Source organism: Anomaloglossus baeobatrachus, chromosome 12, assembly GCF_048569485.1.
Source record: "Anomaloglossus baeobatrachus isolate aAnoBae1 chromosome 12, aAnoBae1.hap1, whole genome shotgun sequence".
Taxonomy (NCBI): Eukaryota; Metazoa; Chordata; class Amphibia; order Anura; family Aromobatidae; genus Anomaloglossus; species Anomaloglossus baeobatrachus.
In genome coordinates this window covers 143,149,994-143,173,382 of record NC_134364.1, presented here as the reverse complement: position 1 = coordinate 143,173,382, position 23,389 = coordinate 143,149,994, and the positions used below count along the sequence as shown (strand labels likewise).

General features: G+C 50.9%; 1 protein-coding gene across 2 annotated transcripts in view; it reads right to left on the bottom strand.

Moving 5' to 3' along the window:
- Positions 1-9,004, bottom strand: part of PKLR (pyruvate kinase L/R) — a 34,707-nt gene extending 25,703 nt beyond the window's left edge. The window contains exons 1-2 of one of the 2 annotated variants that reach the window (XM_075330533.1): positions 8,899-9,004; positions 463-642 (exon numbers count right to left, since the gene is read on the bottom strand). In XM_075330533.1, coding sequence (XP_075186648.1) covers positions 463-616 — 154 coding nt within the window. In that variant the 5' untranslated portion in view covers positions 617-642; positions 8,899-9,004. Of the gene's footprint in view, positions 1-462; positions 643-8,338; positions 8,415-8,898 lie in introns of those variants that run through there. The other variant, XM_075330532.1, reaches the window with a different exon arrangement.
- Positions 9,005-23,389: the final 14,385 nt, after the last annotated feature.

The following is a 23,389-nucleotide window of genomic DNA, read 5'->3' as shown; positions in this document are numbered from 1 at the left end:
ATCTACTGGGGGGCATATTCATCAGATACAAGAGAGATATACTGGGGGGCATATTCATCAGATACAAGAGAGATCTACTGGGGGGCATATTCATCAGATACAAGAGAGATATACTGGGGGGCATATTCATCAGATACAAGAGAGATATACTGGGGGGCATATTCATCAGATACAAGAGAGATATACTGGGGGGCATATTCATCAGATACAAGAGAGATATACTGGGGGGCATATTCATCAGATACAAGAGAGATATACTGGGGGGCATATTCATCAGATACAAGAGAGATATACTGGGGGGCATATTCATCAGATACAGGAGTGATAAATATTTGTCAGATAAAGGAGCAATATACAGGGGAGAGGAGGAATGGCACTTATTTACTCAAGCCCCCACCTGATTGTAAAGTGCTGCGGAATATGTTGGCACTATATAAATAAACTTTATTATTATATGATTACCTATTGTGCACACGATGCTGGTGTTCCTGGCAGTCAGTGGCTCCGAGTCAATGTCTAGAAGACACAGATGCTCCAGGAAGGAGTCGGCCATGGAGGCGCTGAGCTGCTGCTTCTGGAAAAATGCTGGACCAAGATCCTGCGTTAACTGTGCCATGTTCTCCGAGAAACGTCTTCGACTGACTAATGTGAAAGGAAAAAATGTCATTTTATTGTGACCAGCATTTGCCTTCAAAATCGCATCAATGTTTCTAGATACACTTGCACAAAGTCAGGGAATTTTACTATAATTGGATAATCATATACTAAACAGGGATAAGGAGCTTTTTTATATGTAGGTTGAAAAACAGTCATTAACTGAAACAGAAACATCTGTGTAGGAAGCATAAACTGGGTGAGGAACAGCCAAACCCTGCAATAAAGGTGAGGTTGTAGAAGACAGTTTCCTGTCACAGGTCATAGACTATAGCAAGGCTGAGTACAGCACCAAGGCTTCAGGTAAATGTACTGCATCAGCAAGGTGTCTCCAAGGAAAGACTTCACAACACACGGAAATTTCAAGATTTGCTGTTCAGACTGTTCTGAAGAAACAAGAAGAAATGGGCAACGTGGAGGATCGTAGACCCAGTGGTTGGCCAAGAAAACTTACTGCAGGGGATGAAAAACGCATCATGTTTCCCTTCAATATCGAAGGTCAAGCAGCAGCTGCAATAGCAAACAAGATTCCAGGGTGTATAAAAAGAGAGATTAGATCCCGTGATCCCAACGTATTGTTACCCCTCTATAAATCACTTGTAAGGCCACATCTGGAATATGGGATCCAGTTTTGGGCTCCACATTTTAAAAAGGACATTCAGAAGTTAGAGTCAGTTCAAAGGCGGCAACTAGACTACTACAAGGAATGGAGGCCGCCCGTATGATGAGGAATGGAGGCCGCCCGTATGATGAGGAATGGAGGCCGCCCGTATGATGAGGAATGGAGGCCGCCCGTATGATGAGGAATGGAGGCCGCCCGTATGATGAGGAATGGAGGCCGCCCGTATGATGAGTAATGGAGGCCGCCCGTATGATGACAGGTTGAAAAAGTTAGATATGTTTAGCTTAGAAAAAAGACGTCTCAGAGGAGATCTCATTTATATGTATAAATACATGTGTGGTCAATATAAAGGACTGGCACATGACTTATTTCTTCCAAAGACAGTACTAAGGACCAGGGGGATACACTGCGAGTGGAAGAAAAGCGATTCCAACAGCTAAATAGGAAAGGGTTCTTTACAGTTAGAGCGGTCAGACTGTGGAATGCCACCACAAGAGGTAGTAATGGCAGATACTATAACAGCTTTTATATCAGGGCGGATGATTTCCTCAGTACACACAACATTGTTGGTTATAAATGACTTAGGGACAAAATGTAGAACTGGTGGAGGAAGGTTGAACTAGATGGACCTAGGCCTTTTTTCAACCTTAGTAACTATGTAACTATGAAAGATGTCCAGCAGTGCCATCAGCTAACAATTGGCAGCAACCAGTGGGACCTGTTTCACCCATCTAGTGCTTAGGGGAAGACTGGCCAGAGTCATCCTCATGGAAGAGATGTGGTCAAAAAACAAACCAACACCACCAAGTGGCTCAATTAGGTGCAGAAAATGGCAGCCGCTGATCTGGACTGAGAAATATGTGGCTGCACAGAAACAGTTTGGTCCTGAAAAGCTGGAGAGCGATCATGAGGGTCTGCGGGAGCAGAGACACAGGTGGAGGGTCCTGCAAAATGGGGGCGGAATTTCAGCAAATCGAGTTGTGGATTTGATGAGGATTAATGGTGTCCTGAATCCTGTGATGCATGGGCAGATGGTTACCCAACGTATATACCATCGCCACGCTTCTGGAGAGGATACACACTGTGCAATGTAAAGACAAAACCACCCAGAAAGCCAGCGTGGTGGAAGGGCTGAGCAGGACACACCAGGAGAGCACCTCCTATATCCTAGCATACCCCTCTTATACTGGCCCAGTATATCAGGACACCCCCCTTATACTGGCCCAGTATATCAGGACACCCCCCTTCTACTGGCCCAGTATATCAGGACACCCCCCTTATACTGGCCCAATATATCAGGACACCCCCCTTATACTGGCCCAGTATATCAGGATACCCCCCTTATACTGGCCCAGTATATCAGGATACCCCCCTTATACTGGCCCAGTATATCAGGATACCCCCCTTATACTGGCCCAGTATATCAGGATACCCCCCTTATACTGGCCCAGTATATCAGGACACCCCCCTTATACTGGCCCAGTATATCAGGACACCCCCCTTATACTGGCCCAGTATATCAGGATACCCCCCTTATACTGGCCCAGTATATCAGGACACCCCCCTTATACTGGCCCAGTATATCAGGACACCCCCCTTATACTGGCCCAGTATATCAGGATACCCCCCTTATACTGGCCCAGTATATCAGGATACCCCCCTTATACTGGCCCAGTATATCAGGACACCCCCCTTATACTGGCCCAGTATATCAGGATACCCCCCTTATACTGGCCCAGTATATCAGGATACCCCCCTTATACTGGCCCAGTATATCAGGATACCCCCCTTATACTGGCCCAGTATATCAGGATACCCCCCTTATACTGGCCCAGTATATCAGGATACCCCCCTTATACTGGCCCAGTATATCAGGACACCCCCCTTATACTGGCCCAGTATAACAGGATACCGCCCTTATACTGGCCCAGTATATCAGGATACCGCCCTTATACTGGCCCAGTATATCAGGATACCCCCCTTATACTGGCCCAGTATATCAGAACACCCCCCTTATACTGGCCCAGTATAACAGGATACCGCCCTTATACTGGCCCAGTATATCAGAACACCCCCCTTATACTGGCCCAGTATATCAGGATACCCCCCTTATACTGGCCCAGTATATCAGGATACCCCCCTTATACTGGCCCAGTATATCAGAACACCCCCCTTATACTGGCCCAGTATAACAGGATACCGCCCTTATACTGGCCCAGTATATCAGAACACCCCCCTTATACTGGCCCAGTATATCAGGATACCCCTCTTATACTGGCCCAGTATATCAGGATACCCCTCTTATACTGGCCCAGTATATCAGGATACCCCCCTTATACTGGCCCAGTATATCAGGATACCCCCCTTATACTGGCCCAGTATATCAGGATACCCCTCTTATACTGGCCCAGTATATCAGGACACCCCCCTTATACTGGCCCAGTATATCAGGATACCCCCCTTATACTGGCCCAGTATATCAGGATACCCCCCTTATACTGGCCCAGTATATCAGGATACCCCCCTTATACTGGCCCAGTATATCAGGATACCCCCCTTATACTGGCCCAGTATATCAGGATACCCCTCTTATACTGGCCCAGTATATCAGGATACCCCTCTTATACTGGCCCAGTATATCAGGATACCCCTCTTATACTGGCCCAGTATATCAGGATACCCCCCTTATACTGGCCCAGTATATCAGGATACCCCTTATACTAGCCCAGTATATCAGGATACCGCCCTTATACTGGCCCAGTATATCAGGATACCCCCCTTATACTGGCCCAGTATATCAGGATACCCCCCTTATACTGGCCCAGTATATCAGGATACCCCCCTTATACTGGCCCAGTATATCAGGATACCCCCCTTATACTGGCCCAGTATATCAGGATACCCCCCTTATACTGGCCCAGTATATCAGGATACCCCTTATACTAGCCCAGTATATCAGGATACCCCCCTTATACTGGCCCAGTATATCAGGACACCCCCCTTATACTGGCCCAGTATATCAGGATACCCCCCTTATACTAGCCCAGTATATCAGGATACCCCTCTTATACTGGCCCAGTATATCAGGATACCCCTCTTATACTGGCCCAGTATATCAGGATACCCCTCTTATACCGGCTCAATATATCAGGACACACCCCTTCTACTGGCCCAGTATATCAGGATACCCCCCTTATACTGGCCCAGTATATCAGGATACCCCCCTTACACTGGCCCAGTATATCAGGATACCCCCCTTACACTGGCCCAGTATATCAGGATACCGCCCTTATACTGGCCCAGTATAACAGGATACCGCCCTTATACTGGCCCAGTATAACAGGATACCGCCCTTATACTGGCCCAGTATAAGAGGATACCGCCCTTATACTAGCCCAGTATATCAGGATACCGCCCTTATAAGTTTTCTGTATATCAGGATATTCCCTTATACGGTCCCTATATATTAGGATATGCCCCATTATACGGTGACTGTATATCAGGATACCCAGAGAATAAGGTCCCTATATATGAGCATACACCCTATACGGCCCCTTTATATTAGCAAGTACTCACTGCCTATAAGGATATCCCCCATGGAGTCTATGTACAGCAGGACACCCTCTATATAGTCCCCGTACATCAAAATACCCCCTGCACATTAAGATACCTCCTCATACGGTCGCTGAATATTAGGACACCACCTGCATGAACCCTGTATACGGTAAGGTACTACCTGTCTATCAGGATACACCCTATACAGTCCCCGTAAATTCAGATAGCCCCATACGGCCCCTGTGTATTCGGATACCCTCTACATGGCCTGTACATATAGGTATAACCCCCATACGGCCCCTGTGTATTCGGATACCCTCTACATGGCCTGTACATATAGGTATAACCCCCATACGGCCCCTGTGTATTCGGATACCCTCTACATGGCCTGTACATATAGGTATAACCCCCATACGGCCCCTGTGTATTCGGATACCCTCTACATGGCCTGTACATATAGGTATAACCCCCATACGGCCCCTGTGTATTCGGATACCCTCTACATGGCCTGTACATATAGGTATAACCCCCATACGGCCCCTGTGTATTCGGATACCCTCTACATGGCCTGTACATATAGGTATAACCCCCATACGGCCCCTGTGTATTCGGATACCCTCTACATGGCCTGTACATATAGGTATAACCCCCATACGGCCCCTGTGTATTCGGATACCCTCTACATGGCCTGTACATATAGGTATAACCCCCATACGGCCCCTGTGTATTCGGATACCCTCTACATGGCCTGTACATATAGGTATAACCCCCATACGGCCCCTGTGTATTCGGATACCCTCTACATGGCCTGTACATATAGGTATAACCCCCATACGGCCCCTGTGTATTCGGATACCCTCTACATGGCCTGTACATATAGGTATAACCCCCATACGGCCCCTGTGTATTCGGATACCCTCTACATGGCCTGTACATATAGGTATAACCCCCATACGGCCCCTGTGTATTCGGATACCCTCTACATGGCCTGTACATATAGGTATAACCCCCATACGGCCCCTGTGTATTCGGATACCCTCTACATGGCCTGTACATATAGGTATAACCCCCATACGGCCCCTGTGTATTCGGATACCCTCTACATGGCCTGTACATATAGGTATAACCCCCATACGGCCCCTGTGTATTCGGATACCCTCTACATGGCCTGTACATATAGGTATAACCCCCATACGGCCCCTGTGTATTCGGATACCCTCTACATGGCCTGTACATATAGGTATAACCCCCATACGGCCCCTGTGTATTCGGATACCCTCTACATGGCCTGTACATATAGGTATAACCCCCATACGGCCCCTGTGTATTCGGATACCCTCTACATGGCCTGTACATATAGGTATAACCCCCATACGGCCCCTGTGTATTCGGATACCCTCTACATGGCCTGTACATATAGGTATAACCCCCATACGGCCCCTGTGTATTCGGATACCCTCTACATGGCCTGTACATATAGGTATAACCCCCATACGGCCCCTGTGTATTCGGATACCCTCTACATGGCCTGTACATATAGGTATAACCCCCATACGGCCCCTGTGTATTCGGATACCCTCTACATGGCCTGTACATATAGGTATAACCCCCATACGGCCCCTGTGTATTCGGATACCCTCTACATGGCCTGTACATATAGGTATAACCCCCATACGGCCCCTGTGTATTCGGATACCCTCTACATGGCCTGTACATATAGGTATAACCCCCATACGGCCCCTGTGTATTCGGATACCCTCTACATGGCCTGTACATATAGGTATAACCCCCATACGGCCCCTGTGTATTCGGATACCCTCTACATGGCCTGTACATATAGGTATAACCCCCATACGGCCCCTGTGTATTCGGATACCCTCTACATGGCCTGTACATATAGGTATAACCCCCATACGGCCCCTGTGTATTCGGATACCCTCTACATGGCCTGTACATATAGGTATAACCCCCATACGGCCCCTGTGTATTCGGATACCCTCTACATGGCCTGTACATATAGGTATAACCCCCATACGGCCCCTGTGTATTCGGATACCCTCTACATGGCCTGTACATATAGGTATAACCCCCATACGGCCCCTGTGTATTCGGATACCCTCTACATGGCCTGTACATATAGGTATAACCCCCATACGGCCCCTGTGTATTCGGATACCCTCTACATGGCCTGTACATATAGGTATAACCCCCATACGGCCCCTGTGTATTCGGATACCCTCTACATGGCCTGTACATATAGGTATAACCCCCATACGGCCCCTGTGTATTCGGATACCCTCTACATGGCCTGTACATATAGGTATAACCCCCATACGGCCCCTGTGTATTCGGATACCCTCTACATGGCCTGTACATATAGGTATAACCCCCATACGGCCCCTGTGTATTCGGATACCCTCTACATGGCCTGTACATATAGGTATAACCCCCATACGGCCCCTGTGTATTCGGATACCCTCTACATGGCCTGTACATATAGGTATAACCCCCATACGGCCCCTGTGTATTCGGATACCCTCTACATGGCCTGTACATATAGGTATAACCCCCATACGGCCCCTGTGTATTAGGATACCCTCTACATGGCCTGTACATATAGGTATAACCCCCATACGGCCCCTGTGTATTCGGATACCCTCTACATGGCCTGTACATATAGGTATAACCCCCATACGGCCCCTGTGTATTCGGATACCCTCTACATGGCCTGTACATATAGGTATAGGTATAACCCCCATACGGCCCCTGTGTATTCGGATACCCTCTACATGGCCTGTACATATAGGTATAGGTATAACCCCCATACGGCCCCTGTGTATTCGGATACCCTCTACATGGCCTGTACATATAGGTATAACCCCCATACGGCCCCTGTGTATTCGGATACCCTCTACATGGCCTGTACATATAGGTATAACCCCCATACGGCCCCTGTGTATTCGGATACCCTCTACATGGCCTGTACATATAGGTATAACCCCCATACGGCCCCTGTGTATTCGGATACCCTCTACATGGCCTGTACATATAGGTATAACCCCCATACGGTCCCTGTGTATTCGGATACCCTCTACATGGCCTGTACATATAGGTATAACCCCCATACGGTCCCTGTGTATTCGGATACCCTCTACATGGCCTGTACATATAGGTATAACCCCCATACGGCCCCTGTGTATTCGGATACCCTCTACATGGCCTGTACATATAGGTATAACCCCCATACGGCCCCGGTGTATTAGGATACCCTCTACATGGCCTGTACATATAGGTATAACCCCCATACGGCCCCTGTGTATTCGGATACCCTCTACATGGCCTGTACATATAGGTATAACCCCCATACGGCCCCTGTGTATTCGGATACCCTCTACATGGCCTGTACATATAGGTATAACCCCCATACGGCCCCTGTGTATTCGGATACCCTCTACATGGCCTGTACATATAGGTATAACCCCCATACGGCCCTGTGTATTCGGATACCTGTCAGGCCGTCCATGGTGAGGAGTTAATCATTGCCCGGCCTGTGAGCTCTGAACTTTAAGACACTACACGTGATGGCACCAAGAGGACGAGGGTCCAACCAGGACTCAGAAGAGCGGCCCCTCCCCAGCTCCAGGAGTCACTGACTAATGTACAGCCCCCAATGCACAGCCCCCAATGCACAGCCCCCAATGTACAGCTCCCAAAGCACAGCCCCCAATGCACAGCTCCCAATACACAGCCCCCAAAGCACAGCCCCCAATGCACAGCCCCCAATGTACAGCCCCCAATGCACAGCCCCCAATGTACAGCTCCCAATACACAGCCCCCAAAGCACAGCCCCCAATGCACAGCCCCCAATGCACAGCCCCCAATGCACAGCCCCCAATGTACAGCCCCCAATGCACAGCCCCCAATGTACAGCTCCCAATACACAGCCCCCAATGTACAGCTCCCAATACACAGCCCCCAATGCACAGCCCCCAATACACAGCCCCCAATGTACAGCCCCCAATACACAGCCCCCAATGTACAGCTCCCCGGGACTAATGCTCCAGTACCTGATACCGGCCAGGCCCAGGCTGCAGCAGCACCAGGAACTAGAGACGTCACCGAACAGCCACACCCATCATCAGCCACAAGACTCCGCAGCACGGCTTAGGCCAGAATCACAGTTGCTAGTGACTCGCGCGAGTCTCTCATGGTAGAACCCGGCATGGCCGCACACTATGCACAGGAGCGTCTGAGCTTACTACAAGTCACACCACACATACATCACCTCACATACCTCACATCACACGTACATCACCTCACATCACACATACCTCACACCACACATACATTACACCACACATACATCACACATACCTCACATCACACATACCTCACATCACACGTACATCACCTCACATCACACATACCTCACACCACACATACATCACACCACACATACCTCACATCACATCACACGTAGATCACCTCACATCACACATACCTCACACCACACATACATCACACCACACATACATCACACATACCTCACATCACACGTACATCACCTCACATCACACATACCTCACACCACACATACATCACACCACACGTACATCACCTCACATCACACATACATCACACCACACATACATCACACATACCTCACATCACACGTACATCACCTCACATCACACATACCTCACACCACACATACATCACACCACACGTACATCACCTCACATCACACATACATCACACCACACATACATCACACATACCTCACATCTCATCACACATACCTCACATCACACGTACATCACCTCACATCACACATACCTCACACCACACATACATCACACATACCTCACATTACACATACCTCACATCACACGTACATCACCTCACATCACACGTACATCACCTTACATCACACATACCTCACATTACACGTACATCACACATACCTCACATTACACGTACATCACCTCACATCACACATACCTCACATCACATCACACATACCTCACATCACACATACATCACCTCACATCACACATACCTTACATCACACATACCTCACATTACACACCTCACATCACACATACCTCACATCACATGTACATCAACTCACATCACACATACCTCATATCACACATACCTCACATCACACATACCTCACATCACACGTACATCAACTCACATCACAAATACCTCATATCACACATACCTCACATCACACATACCTCACATCACACATACCTCACATCACACATACCTCACATCACACATACATCACATCACATACCTCACATCACACATACCTCACATCACACATACCTCACATCACACATACCTCACATCACACATACCTCACATCACATCACACATACCTCACATCACACGTACATCACCTCACATCACACATACCTCACACCACACATACATTACACCACACATACATCACACATACCTCACATCACACATACCTCACATCACACGTACATCACCTCACATCACACATACCTCACACCACACATACATCACACCACACATACCTCACATCACATCACACGTAGATCACCTCACATCACACATACCTCACACCACACATACATCACACCACACATACATCACACATACCTCACATCACACGTACATCACCTCACATCACACATACCTCACACCACACATACATCACACCACACGTACATCACCTCACATCACACATACATCACACCACACATACATCACACATACCTCACATCTCATCACACATACCTCACATCACACGTACATCACCTCACATCACACATACCTCACACCACACATACATCACACCACACATACATCACACATACCTCACATTACACATACCTCACATCACACGTACATCACCTCACATCACACGTACATCACCTTACATCACACATACCTCACATTACACGTACATCACCTCACATCACACATACCTCACATCACATCACACATACCTCACATCACACATATATCACCTCACATCACACATACCTTACATCACACACACCTCACATTACATACCTCACATCACACGTACATCAACTCACATCACACATACCTCATATCACACATACCTCACATCACACATACCTCACATCACACGTACATCAACTCACATCACAAATACCTCATATCACACATACCTCACATCACACATACCTCACATCACACATACCTCACATCACACATACCTCACATCACACATACCTCACACAACACATACATCACACATACCTCACATCACACATACCTCACATCACATCACACATAACTCACATCACACATACCTCACACCACACATACATCACCTCACATCACACATACCTCACATCACACATACCTCACATCACACATACCTCACATCACACATACCTCACACCACACATACATCACCTCACATCACATACCTCACATCACATCACACATACCTCACATCACACGTACATCACCTCACATCACACATACCTCACATCACACATACATTACCTCACATCACACATACCTCACATCACATCACACATACCTCACATCACATACCTCACATCACATCACATACCTCACACCACACATACATCACATCACACGTACATCAACTCACATCACAAATACCTCATATTACACATACCTCACATCACACATACCTCACACCACACATACATCACCTCACATCACACATACATCACACATACCTCACATCACACATACCTCACACCACACATACATCACCTCACATCACACATACCTCACATCACACATACCTCATGTGAGGCAAATCCCGGGATATGAAGATGAATTATGACTCCAGTCATAATCCCTCATCACTCCCTGGCAGTGCCCCCTCCCTTCTTGTTCTCAGTGTTCCACTTACACCTCCATGGCCATGTCCTGTGATATGGAAATGAGGTGGTGTGGGAACAATGGACACAGGATGACTCCCTGCCGTCACCCTGTAACAAGAGTTGTATCTCATTAGCAAGGCTATGGAACTAGCAGACAGAACGACTCCAGTAAAAAATGGTCCATATCTCGCAAGCCATATTTCCGATAAATATGGCAACCATAAAAATGGTGTCTCCGCATGCGGACGATGCCGGCACACCCTTTTTATGGGAGCAGGACATTGGGAAATGCCCCAGGCGTGATATCAGCCAATGGGGAACTGGCAGACAGGTCATGAGTCCCCTCGTTCTGTAGCTAAATTCATAACTGTCACAATGAGAGCATTGGCGTCCGCCTACGACGCTCCCAGGCAAAGTTATGGCCCATATTCCATGTTGTGGATTGTCCATAACTCAAGCCAGGGGTGGAGCAGTGCTCCCTCTGAGGTCACTAAGGTAGGAGGGGACCTGGAGTTGCCCAGGTTGATAACCCTACTTCGGCCATTTTCCAGTGTTCTTTTCGCTGGGGGCACGTGTAGGAAACATCTGTGGGAAGGATCCTAGAAACCTGGGTACAGCGCCCCCCTGTGGCCAGACGCAACAAGGTAACTGCTGGAACTGTGTATGCCTGTTTGTAACCCATGCTTTGATTGTAACTGTACTCTGACATATGTATATTCTGTAGATTCCCTATTGTATATATTGTAGTTTCTAGTGTGCTTTAGGCTGATTAAATTATATAATTAATCTTGGGCTGTTCTGTTATCTCGATCTTGAATCCCACGTCTGTGTGTTCGGCTAATAGTTACCGTAAATCGGTTGGTGGCAGCGAATTGTGCCAAGGATTATTGTGGGGAGGCCAGTGAGATTCGGGGAGATTTTATATATTCCGCCCGCGGAGGTCGGGGGAATATATACCCTACTCTCACCGGGGACCCTTCAATAATCGGCATAAGTAGTATAGCGGCCTCCTTGCTTATGGTCGGGCAATTCCATAATTGGCCTGACTATAAGAGGGGCGCTAGAGAGCGCGTCACGTGCTCTGTCTGTCGGTCGGGAGGTATAAAGGAGGGGTGACCCCCACTTGTTACCCCCCGATTGTGACGTACTGGTAGCCAGCGCGGGGGATTTCTGAGTGACCCCCCCGGTGGTTTGTGACATATTGGTGGCAGCGGTGGGATCGAGATAATAGTGTGTGTGAGTGTGAGACCCATACTCCCAGACACTAAAGACTGCCTGCAGCAGCTGTGGCTGCTGGGGTCTTCAGACTAGCTCAACACTAGAGTGTCAGAGTGCAGATACTGTAAGGTGTGTGGAGGCATCAGGTGTCAGTTCTGTGTCAGTGACCAAAAGTCTGCAAGAATGGCTGATGGCACCAGGAGCAGAGCTATGCAACTGGCCAATGCTAAGGCAGGAGCCGAAGAGAGGGAGGACGGTGCTGTGGACAGCAATGAGGAGGTTGCCCACGAGTCCTCCAGGAGCTCGACGCCAGAAAACAGCTCTGCAGAGGACATTGCACAACCTGGCACTGCTGGACAAGATGAGGAGGAGCTCGCCCAAGGGTCCTCAACGAGCCAGATGCCAGCCCTCCGCTCTGCAATGGACAGTGAATCACCAGGCTCCGCAGCGGGCCGCAGATCACCACGTGCCATTCCACCGAGCCTGGGAGGCTCGGATAGCCTTCTTCAAATGGCTATGGCCCTTCTCCAGGCTGGAGACCAGGAGGGCTACAAGGAACTCCTGGCAGAGCGCAGGGCAGAGCGGCAGGCAGCGCGTGAAGAGCGCCAGGCAGAGCGTGAGGCTGCGGAGCGACGGCAACAGGCAGACCGTGACCACCAGCTGCAGCTAGCTCAGCTCCGGCCCTCATCAGCCACACGTGACCTTCAAGACACCAAACTTCCAAAGGTCCGTGTTGAGGACTTCCCAGTGCTGGAGAAGGATGGAGACTTGGACTCTTTCTTGACTGCTTTTGAACGGACTTGCTTGCAGCACCATCTGGACAAGGAGCAGTGGGCCAAATACCTGACCCCCCGTTTAAGGGGTAAGGCCCTGGATATCCTTGGGGACTTGCCTGCTGAGGCAGATCAGGGCTACGACACCATCAAGCGGGCCCTGATCCAACAGTACAACCTCACCCCAGAGTCCTACCGCAAGAAGTTCCGGAGCCTACAGAAGGGACCAAAGGACTCCTGGGCTGACCACAGGCGGGCACTTGCCCGAGCTGCCGACCACTGGACCCAAGGCCTGCAACCTTCCACCGGACCGGAGATCCTGGACTTGTTCATCACGGAGCAACTCTTGTGGAACTGCCCTGAGGATCTCCGCCAGTTCATCCGAGACCAGAAGCCAAAGGGGTCCACGGCTACAGCTGCCCTGGCCGATGACTACACCAACAATCGGGCTCCTGAAGCCAGGAGAGCAGCCACCAGCAGCACCTGGAGAGGGGGTAAGATGAATTCTGCGACTGCCCCACCTGCCCCTAGACTGCAGGGGGTGTCCCCCTCAACTCCCCTCTCCAGGCCCGTGGCAGAACCAAGACGGTGCCACCAGTGCAACCTACCTGGACACTTCAAGGCCATGTGCCCTCAGCGTCCCAAGGCCCCGGCCCCGTCCCCGTCCCAAGGGCCGCCCAAGGTGTATTGTGTGGGTGGGGGTGGTGGTAGGTCCCTGGACAGCTTCCAACCTGTCACCGTCGGCCGGTCTGTGACCATAGGACTGCGAGACAGCGCCTCGGAGGTGACTCTGGTGCGGCCTGAGATGGTGTCCCCCCAAGACTTGATCCCTGGAAAAACCCTCGCTGTCTCCGGGATTGGAGGCATTGACCCGGCGCTGCCTGTTGCTGACATTTATGTGGACTGGGGCGCAGGGCGAGGGGTGAGGGAGGTGGGGGTAACTGATCGGATCCCTGCAAACGTGCTACTTGGGACAGATTTGGGGCAGATAACCTCCCAGTTTGGGCCCCCCCCAAGGGCTGAACCTTCAGCCCGTACTGACATGACTCCTAACAATGTTAATGTGTTATCTATGAATGATGTAAGGGAGGAGGGAGTGAACCCTGATATTTCTGCTTGCATAGACACCATAGACACACACTCAGCTGCAGCTGTGACAGGGGAGGGGGTCAGAGAAAGGTGTGACAATGCCTCTACAAGTAACCAGCCTGTGAGCTGGGATCTGTTGCCCTCTGCAGGGATAAGCAGAGAGCAGGGTGCTGCAGGGGGAGGACCAGTGTGTGGGGTGGGGGCTACCACAGCAAATGTGGGGTCCCCAGAGATTTCACAGCGGGGTTCTGTTGCTGCAGGAGGGGAACAGGCAGGTGAGATTGGGGCCGGTCCAGGAGCGGAAGTGCTCCCAGGTAAGATCTCGGTGCATGGTTCCCCCACAACCGGGGTGTCAGGAAGCCAGGTCGGTCTGCCTGAACCGGCGACTTGGTCAGGAACGGAGGAGGAGCAGGCACGACCCACGGTCGCAGCGGCTGTGGCCGCTGTCACCCGCAGTGGGAGTGCTGGAAGCCAAGGGGCCTCCCGGAGGTCCGATAGCTCTTCCCCTTCTGACCAAGTGGCAGCCGAGTCAGGTGGAGGCCAGGACACAGGTCCCGGGGTACTGACCGAAGATGTGACAGTCTCGTCGATTCTGGCCACATCTAGTCAGGGGTTTCAGGCAGCGTTAGAAGCTGACGACAGCCTGAAAGCTCTTAAGGAGCAGGCGGCCCAGCCTCCCTCGGACTCGGACCCGGAGCGAGTGGTCTGGGACCAAGGACGGCTGTACCGGGCCACGGTCCAGCAGGGTTCACCGGAGGCGTGGCCCAGGGACCGACAGTTGGTGGTACCCTATCCGTTCCGGACGGAGTTGTTGCGGATCGCACATGAGATTCCGATGGCCGGACACCTAGGGATCGCTAAGACCAAGGCCAGGTTAAACCAGCATTTCTACTGGCCAAAAATGGGGGCCGATGTGGCTGCCTACTGCCGTTCGTGTGAAACCTGTCAGAGAGTGGGGAAGGCGGGGCCACACCCCAAAGCCCCACTGGTATCTCTGCCAATCATCGATGAGCCTTTCAGGAGGGTGGCTGTGGATCTGGTCGGCCCGCTGGCCATCCCCAGCAGCTCCGGGAAACGCTTCATACTGACGGTAGTGGACTATGCCACCCGGTACCCAGAAGCAGTGGCCTTGTCGTCCATTCGGGCTGACAAGGTGGCCACCGCATTGCTGGAGATTTTCTCCCGAGTGGGTTTTCCCCAGGAAATGCTCACTGACCGGGGGACCCAATTCATGTCCCAGCTGATGGAGGCCCTCTGTAAGCAAGTCCAGGTGCGACATCTGGTGGCCAGCCCGTACCATCCACAGACTAATGGCCTGTGCGAGCGGTTCAATGGCACCTTAAAGCAGATGCTTAAGATGTTGGTCGACTCCCATGGGCGTGACTGGGAGCGGTATCTCCCACACCTGTTATTTGCTTACCGGGAGGTTCCACAGGCCTCAACAGGATTCTCACCGTTTGAGCTCCTGTACGGGCGACGTGTGCGGGGCCCCCTGGCTCTGGTGAAAGAGGCTTGGGAAGGGGATTTGGCCACCCCTGGAGTGTCGGTTATCGAGTATGTCATGCGCTTCCGGGACAAAATGCAGGCCTTGACGCAACTGGTACACGACAATATGGCTCAAGCCCAGGCCGATCAGAAGCGTTGGTACGACCAGAACGCTTGTGAGAGGACCTACCAAGTGGGTCAAAAGGTGTGGGTACTGGTCCCCGTACCACAGGACAAGCTTCAGGCAGCCTGGGAAGGCCCATACCTCGTGTACCAGCAGCTCAACCCTGTAACGTACCTGGTCACCCTGGACCCTGCCCGTGGAAGGCGGAAGCCCTTCCATGTGAACATGATGAAGGCACATCATGAGCGGGAGGCATGTGCGCTCCCCGTGTGCAACCTGCCCGAGGAGGGAGAAGCGGAAACCCTCTTGGATATGCTAGCCCAGGTTAGGGCAGGCGGATCCATTGAGGATGTGGAGGTTGGCCACCAGCTCTTGGAAGACCAACGGTCCCAGCTGTGGGCCACCCTCCTCCCCTTCCGGGGGTTGTTTACCAACCAGCCCGGAAGGACTGACTTGGCTGTCCATCACGTGGACACTGGGGATCATCCCCCGATCCGGCGTTCAGCATATCGGGTCTCCCTGGAGGTGCAGCAACACATGCGCCAGGAGATTGACGAGATGCTGAAGCTGGGGGTGATCCAGGCATCCAACAGCGCTTGGGCCTCGCCTGTAGTCCTCGTCCCTAAGAAGGACCGAACCACTCGGTTCTGCGTGGACTACAGGGGGCTCAATGCGGTCACGGTCGCCGATGCGTACCCAATGCCACGCATCGATGACCTGCTCGATCAGTTGGCCGGGGCTCAGTACCTGACCATCATGGATCTGAGCCGGGGATATTGGCAGATCCCCCTGACTCGCAAGGCCAGGGAACGCTCTGCCTTTATTACCCCATTTGGACTGTACGAGTCCACGGTGATGCCATTCGGGATGAGGAATGCCCCTGCCACTTTCCAGCGGATGGTCAACACCCTGCTCAAGGGACTTGAAGGGTACGCGGCCGCGTACCTGGATGACATTGCCGTCTTCAGTCCCACCTGGGAGGACCACCTAGAGCATCTAGCACAGGTGCTCAGGCGGATCCACCGGGCAGGTTTGACCATCAAGCCGGGAAAGTGTCAGCTGGCCATGAGCGAGGTCCAGTACCTCGGTCACCGGGTAGGTGGGAGAACACTGAAGCCCGAGCCTGAGAAAGTGGAAGCCATCGCATCCTGGCCCACCCCCAGGACCAAGAAGCAGGTGATGTCCTTCTTGGGGACCGCTGGGTACTATAGGAGGTTTGTTCCATGCTATAGTAGCCTGGCAAAGCCCTTGACGGACCTCACCAAGAAGAAGCTGCCCTCTGCAGTCGATTGGACAATGGACTGCGAGACAGCCTTCCGGGCCCTAAAGGACGCCCTGTCCAGCCCGCCCGTGCTACAGGCAGCCGACTTCACGCGGCCGTTTGTAGTACAGACCGACGCCAGTGACTTCGGCCTCGGTGCGGTGCTCAGCCAGGTGGACTCTGCGAGCCAAGAGCACCCAGTCTTGTACCTGAGCAGGAAGCTGTTACCAAGGGAAGTTGCCTATTCCACGATGGAGAAGGAGTGCCTGGCCATAGTGTGGGCCCTGCAGCGTCTGCAACCCTATCTATACGGGCGCCACTTCATCGTGGAGACGGACCACAATCCCCTCAGCTGGTTGCACACCGTCTCTGGGACGAATGGGCGATTGTTGCGATGGAGCCTTGCGCTCCAGCAATACAACTTCACCATTCGCCACAAAAGGGGCCGTGACCACGGTAACGCAGACGGGCTGTCCCGACAAGGAGAGGTCGCGGACGGGCGCACGGGGGAACACCGGAGTGTGCTGCCCCCTAGCGCCCTCAAAAGGGGGGAGGTGTGAGGCAAATCCCGGGATATGAAGATGAATTATGACTCCAGTCATAATCCCTCATCACTCCCTGGCAGTGCCCCCTCCCTTCTTGTTCTCAGTGTTCCACTTACACCTCCATGGCCATGTCCTGTGATATGGAAATGAGGTGGTGTGGGAACAATGGACACAGGATGACTCCCTGCCGTCACCCTGTAACAAGAGTTGTATCTCATTAGCAAGGCTATGGAACTAGCAGACAGAACGACTCCAGTAAAAAATGGTCCATATCTCGCAAGCCATATTTCCGATAAATATGGCAACCATAAAAATGGTGTCTCCGCATGCGGACGATGCCGGCACACCCTTTTTATGGGAGCAGGACATTGGGAAATGCCCCAGGCGTGATATCAGCCAATGGGGAACTGGCAGACAGGTCATGAGTCCCCTCGTTCTGTAGCTAAATTCATAACTGTCACAATGAGAGCATTGGCGTCCGCCTACGACGCTCCCAGGCAAAGTTATGGCCCATATTCCATGTTGTGGATTGTCCATAACTCAAGCCAGGGGTGGAGCAGTGCTCCCTCTGAGGTCACTAAGGTAGGAGGGGACCTGGAGTTGCCCAGGTTGATAACCCTACTTCGGCCATTTTCCAGTGTTCTTTTCGCTGGGGGCACGTGTAGGAAACATCTGTGGGAAGGATCCTAGAAACCTGGGTACAGCGCCCCCCTGTGGCCAGACGCAACAAGGTAACTGCTGGAACTGTGTATGCCTGTTTGTAACCCATGCTTTGATTGTAACTGTACTCTGACATATGTATATTCTGTAGATTCCCTATTGTATATATTGTAGTTTCTAGTGTGCTTTAGGCTGATTAAATTATATAATTAATCTTGGGCTGTTCTGTTATCTCGATCTTGAATCCCACGTCTGTGTGTTCGGCTAATAGTTACCGTAAATCGGTTGGTGGCAGCGAATTGTGCCAAGGATTATTGTGGGGAGGCCAGTGAGATTCGGGGAGATTTTATATATTCCGCCCGCGGAGGTCGGGGGAATATATACCTTACTCTCACCGGGGACCCTTCAATAATCGGCATAAGTAGTATAGCGGCCTCCTTGCTTATGGTCGGGCAATTCCATAATTGGCCTGACTATAAGAGGGGCGCTAGAGAGCGCGTCACGTGCTCTGTCTGTCGGTCGGGAGGTATAAAGGAGGGGTGACCCCCACTTGTTACCCCCCGATTGTGACGTACTGGTAGCCAGCGCGGGGGATTTCTGAGTGACCCCCCCGGTGGTTTGTGACACCTCATATCACACATACATCACATCACACATACCTCAAATCACACATACCTCACACCATACATACATCACCTCACATCACATACCTCACATCACACATACCTCACATCACACATACCTCACATCACACATACCTCACATCACACATACCTCATATCACACATACCTCACATCATACATACCTCACATCACACGTACATCACCTCACATCACACATACCTCACATCACACATATCTCACATCACACATACATCACCTCACATCACATACCTCACATCACATCACACATACCTCACATCACACGTACATCAACTCACATCACACATACCTCACATCACACATACATCACCTCACATACCTCATCACACATACCTCACATCACACATACCTCACAGCACACATACCTCACACCACACATACATCACCTCACATCACATACCTCACATCACACATACATCACCTCACATCACATACCTCACACCACACATACATCACCTCACATCACATACCTCACATGACATCACACATACCTCACATCACACATACCTCACACCACACATACATCACCTCACATCACATACCTCACATCACACATACCTCACACCACACATACCTCACACCACACATACATCACCTCACATCACATATACCTCACATCACACATACCTCACACCACACATACATCACATACCTCACATCACATCACACATAACTCACATCACACATACCTCACACCACACATACATCACCTCACATCACATACCTCACATCACACATACCTCACACCACACATACATCACATACCTCACATCACATCACACATAAATCACATCACACATACCTCACACCACACATACATCACCTCACATCACATACCTCACATCACACATACCTCACATCACACATACCTCACACCACACATACATCACCTCACATCACATATACCTCACATCACACATACCTCACACCACACATACATCACATACCTCACATCACATCACACATAACTCACATCACACATACCTCACACCACACATACATCACCTCACATCACACATACCTCACATCACACATACCTCACATCACACATACATCACATCACACATACCTCAAATCACACATACCTCACACCACACATACATCACCTCACATCACATACCTCACATCACACATACCTCACATTACATGTACATGAACTCACATCACACATACCTCACATCACACATACCTCACATCACACGTACATCACCTTGTGACGGGGTGTACATCAGAGCAAAGAGAGACAACAGGCCGAGGATGATCCAACAGGTTTACTAACAGGAATACAGGAACAGCACACGACAAGTCCAAATAAAACAGATTCGGGGGCACCTCCCGATAATCCAAAGTGCCAGATCACAACGTAATAGTCCTTTTCAGAGTCCCAGAGAGTTCCACACAATCCCACGGGCCGCCACACAGGCCTAGCTCCGTCCGTGTCCACAGCCACCCAGGCTGGGGCTCCTGCTCTCTTCAAGTTTCAGCTCACTCTGAAGTTACAAAAAGGGAAATGCATTGTCTGTGCTGCTTGCAAGCCCACCATGTTTGTTCAGGGGGTAGGGGTCACACATCCTATCATCAATGGTTTGGTCCATCACAGGGCTCCAATATGTCTGCCAGCCACAGTAGATGAAGGGATCCCCTGCTGTAAAGAACAATGACTATTCCTTCACTGGCCAATGCAATTACAGATTAGATACACAACTCTGGAAAGAAGAGGACAGGCTATTTACATAATCACATTAGATGCCAAGACTACAATTGTAGGAGAGAGACACATTGAGACCAGTAGCTCCCCCAAGAAAATACATGAATTACAACTAATACAACCAGGGAAATATACATATCATGACATAGTATCACAGCATATACAGTGAGAGGGTAAATTACATCTTCACAATCCCTCCCCCTCCCAACTTGTGTACGTACTAGGGACCTCTACAGGTCACTGGTTAAGTACACACAGGCAGAGCGTTACTTACATGTGGCTTCATGCAGCCACGAATTGGCATCGTAGCTCTCCCACATCATTGCCCAGGAGAACAGCTGCAGGCAGACCACCCATCACCCCAACCACATGTAGTGGGTGGGCCTACCCCCTACTAGTTTAGCATAGTGTACCCGGCATTGTTATTATTAAAAGTGTTGGTTTTATTATTGCATGTGTTAGGGCACCCCCTAGTGGCCGGGTGGGACGGCTGTTGCCACCGGGGAAGGAGGAGTCGGCCGGATATCTAGGAGAGGGCTGTGTGTGTGAGGGAGGAGAAGGATCCGGGACAGCAGGCAGTGAACATCTGCAGCGGCAAGTGTGAGCGTGTGAGCGGAACACCAGGGGACACCGGAGATAAGGAGGTGGACGCAACCTCAGGGTCTATTCCGCTGGTGTGGGTCCAGTGTGTGCTTGACCGGAGAGTGGGAGCCCGGAGAAGAGGAGTATCTAGGGCATATCCCCACCAGAGGGCGCGTTTGGGCAGGTTGTCCCCAGCTCCACCAATTCTGCCGGATTCTGCTGACCGGAGTGTTACTTTTCTGTGTGAATAAATGTCAGTTTTTATGCATTCCAACTTTTGCCTGAAGACTCTTTATGCATCGGTCGGGGAAAGAGACGCCTCACTCTGCACACTTAAGTCAGCCCCAGAAGTTGAGGAAGTGGTGGAACCAGGGGTCTGCCTCAGTATCAGTGCCACGACTACAAGGCCAGAGGCTCCCCTGGCCCATCACTTCACACACATCGCCTGACCCCAAAACCAAAGTTCAGATCCACAGTGGCTGTGGGAATAGTCCTCCATTGTCCACCAGCCAGTTCAATGACAATCCCAGGTCCTCTATGGATTGCCTCAGGCCGAACCACTCGGGGATCAGCCATTGTGAGGAAAGCACCCGAGTCACAAAATCCAACAAGTCTCTGTCCATCCAGCACAACCTCCTGCAAGTGCTTACCTCGATGAGCAGAAGTCGTCATAACTGCGGGTCGCACCCCGTAAACTCCTGGTGGTGCAACATGGGGGGCTGAGTCACTAGGCCAGTCCTCACATAACGGTGCCACATCTTCCTCCATGGCACTGGGCTGTAAATAATTAACAATCCGATTGGGTGCAGGATCAGTCCTCATTTGAACAGCTGGGCAGGAGACTTGCCGATGCCCTGGCTGTCCACATTGATAGCATCTGAGCTGGGTCTCCCTCCATCCAAGGCGTCCTCTTGGGTAAGGGGTAGGGGAACTTGGAGGCCGGCTCCCACCTGAAGGTGCTGTAGGGGTTTGAGGATGATTCCTCCATGGCCTGGCTGGGCATGAGGCCTGCAAATGCCCGGGATGCCTACAAACATAACACCTGCGCTCTGTTACTTCCTTTCCCCGGCGTATTCCAGAAAGTGCAGTAGAAGCAACTGGAGGCACATTAACACGGGTATCAACATGTGGTGGCTTAGAGGAACGGGGAACAATGGGGACAGAATAACTGGGGGCATCCGGTGTTGTGGAGCTGTTAGGCGTCTCTCCATCCTCCAACAGAACCCTCCACTGAGGCTTGATGGTGAGAGCCTCATCAGCGAGAGCAGCAGCTTCCTCCACTGTCGCTGGTTTTCTCTCACGCACCCATTCCCGGATCTCAGCGGGGCACTGGGCAAAGAATTGTTCTTTTAGGATGACCTGCAGGAAGGTCTCCCAAGATAAGGCCTCCTCTGCCTCCAGCCAGCGATTACATATTTGTTTGAGTCTATGAGCATATATCTTAAAAGACACTTCCCCATCACAGGCTAAAGCACGGAACTGAGTCCTGTAAGTGTCTGGGGTCACAGCATAATGTTCTAGAATAGTCTGTTTAATATCCGCATACTCACAGTTCCACCAAGGGTCCATAGCTCT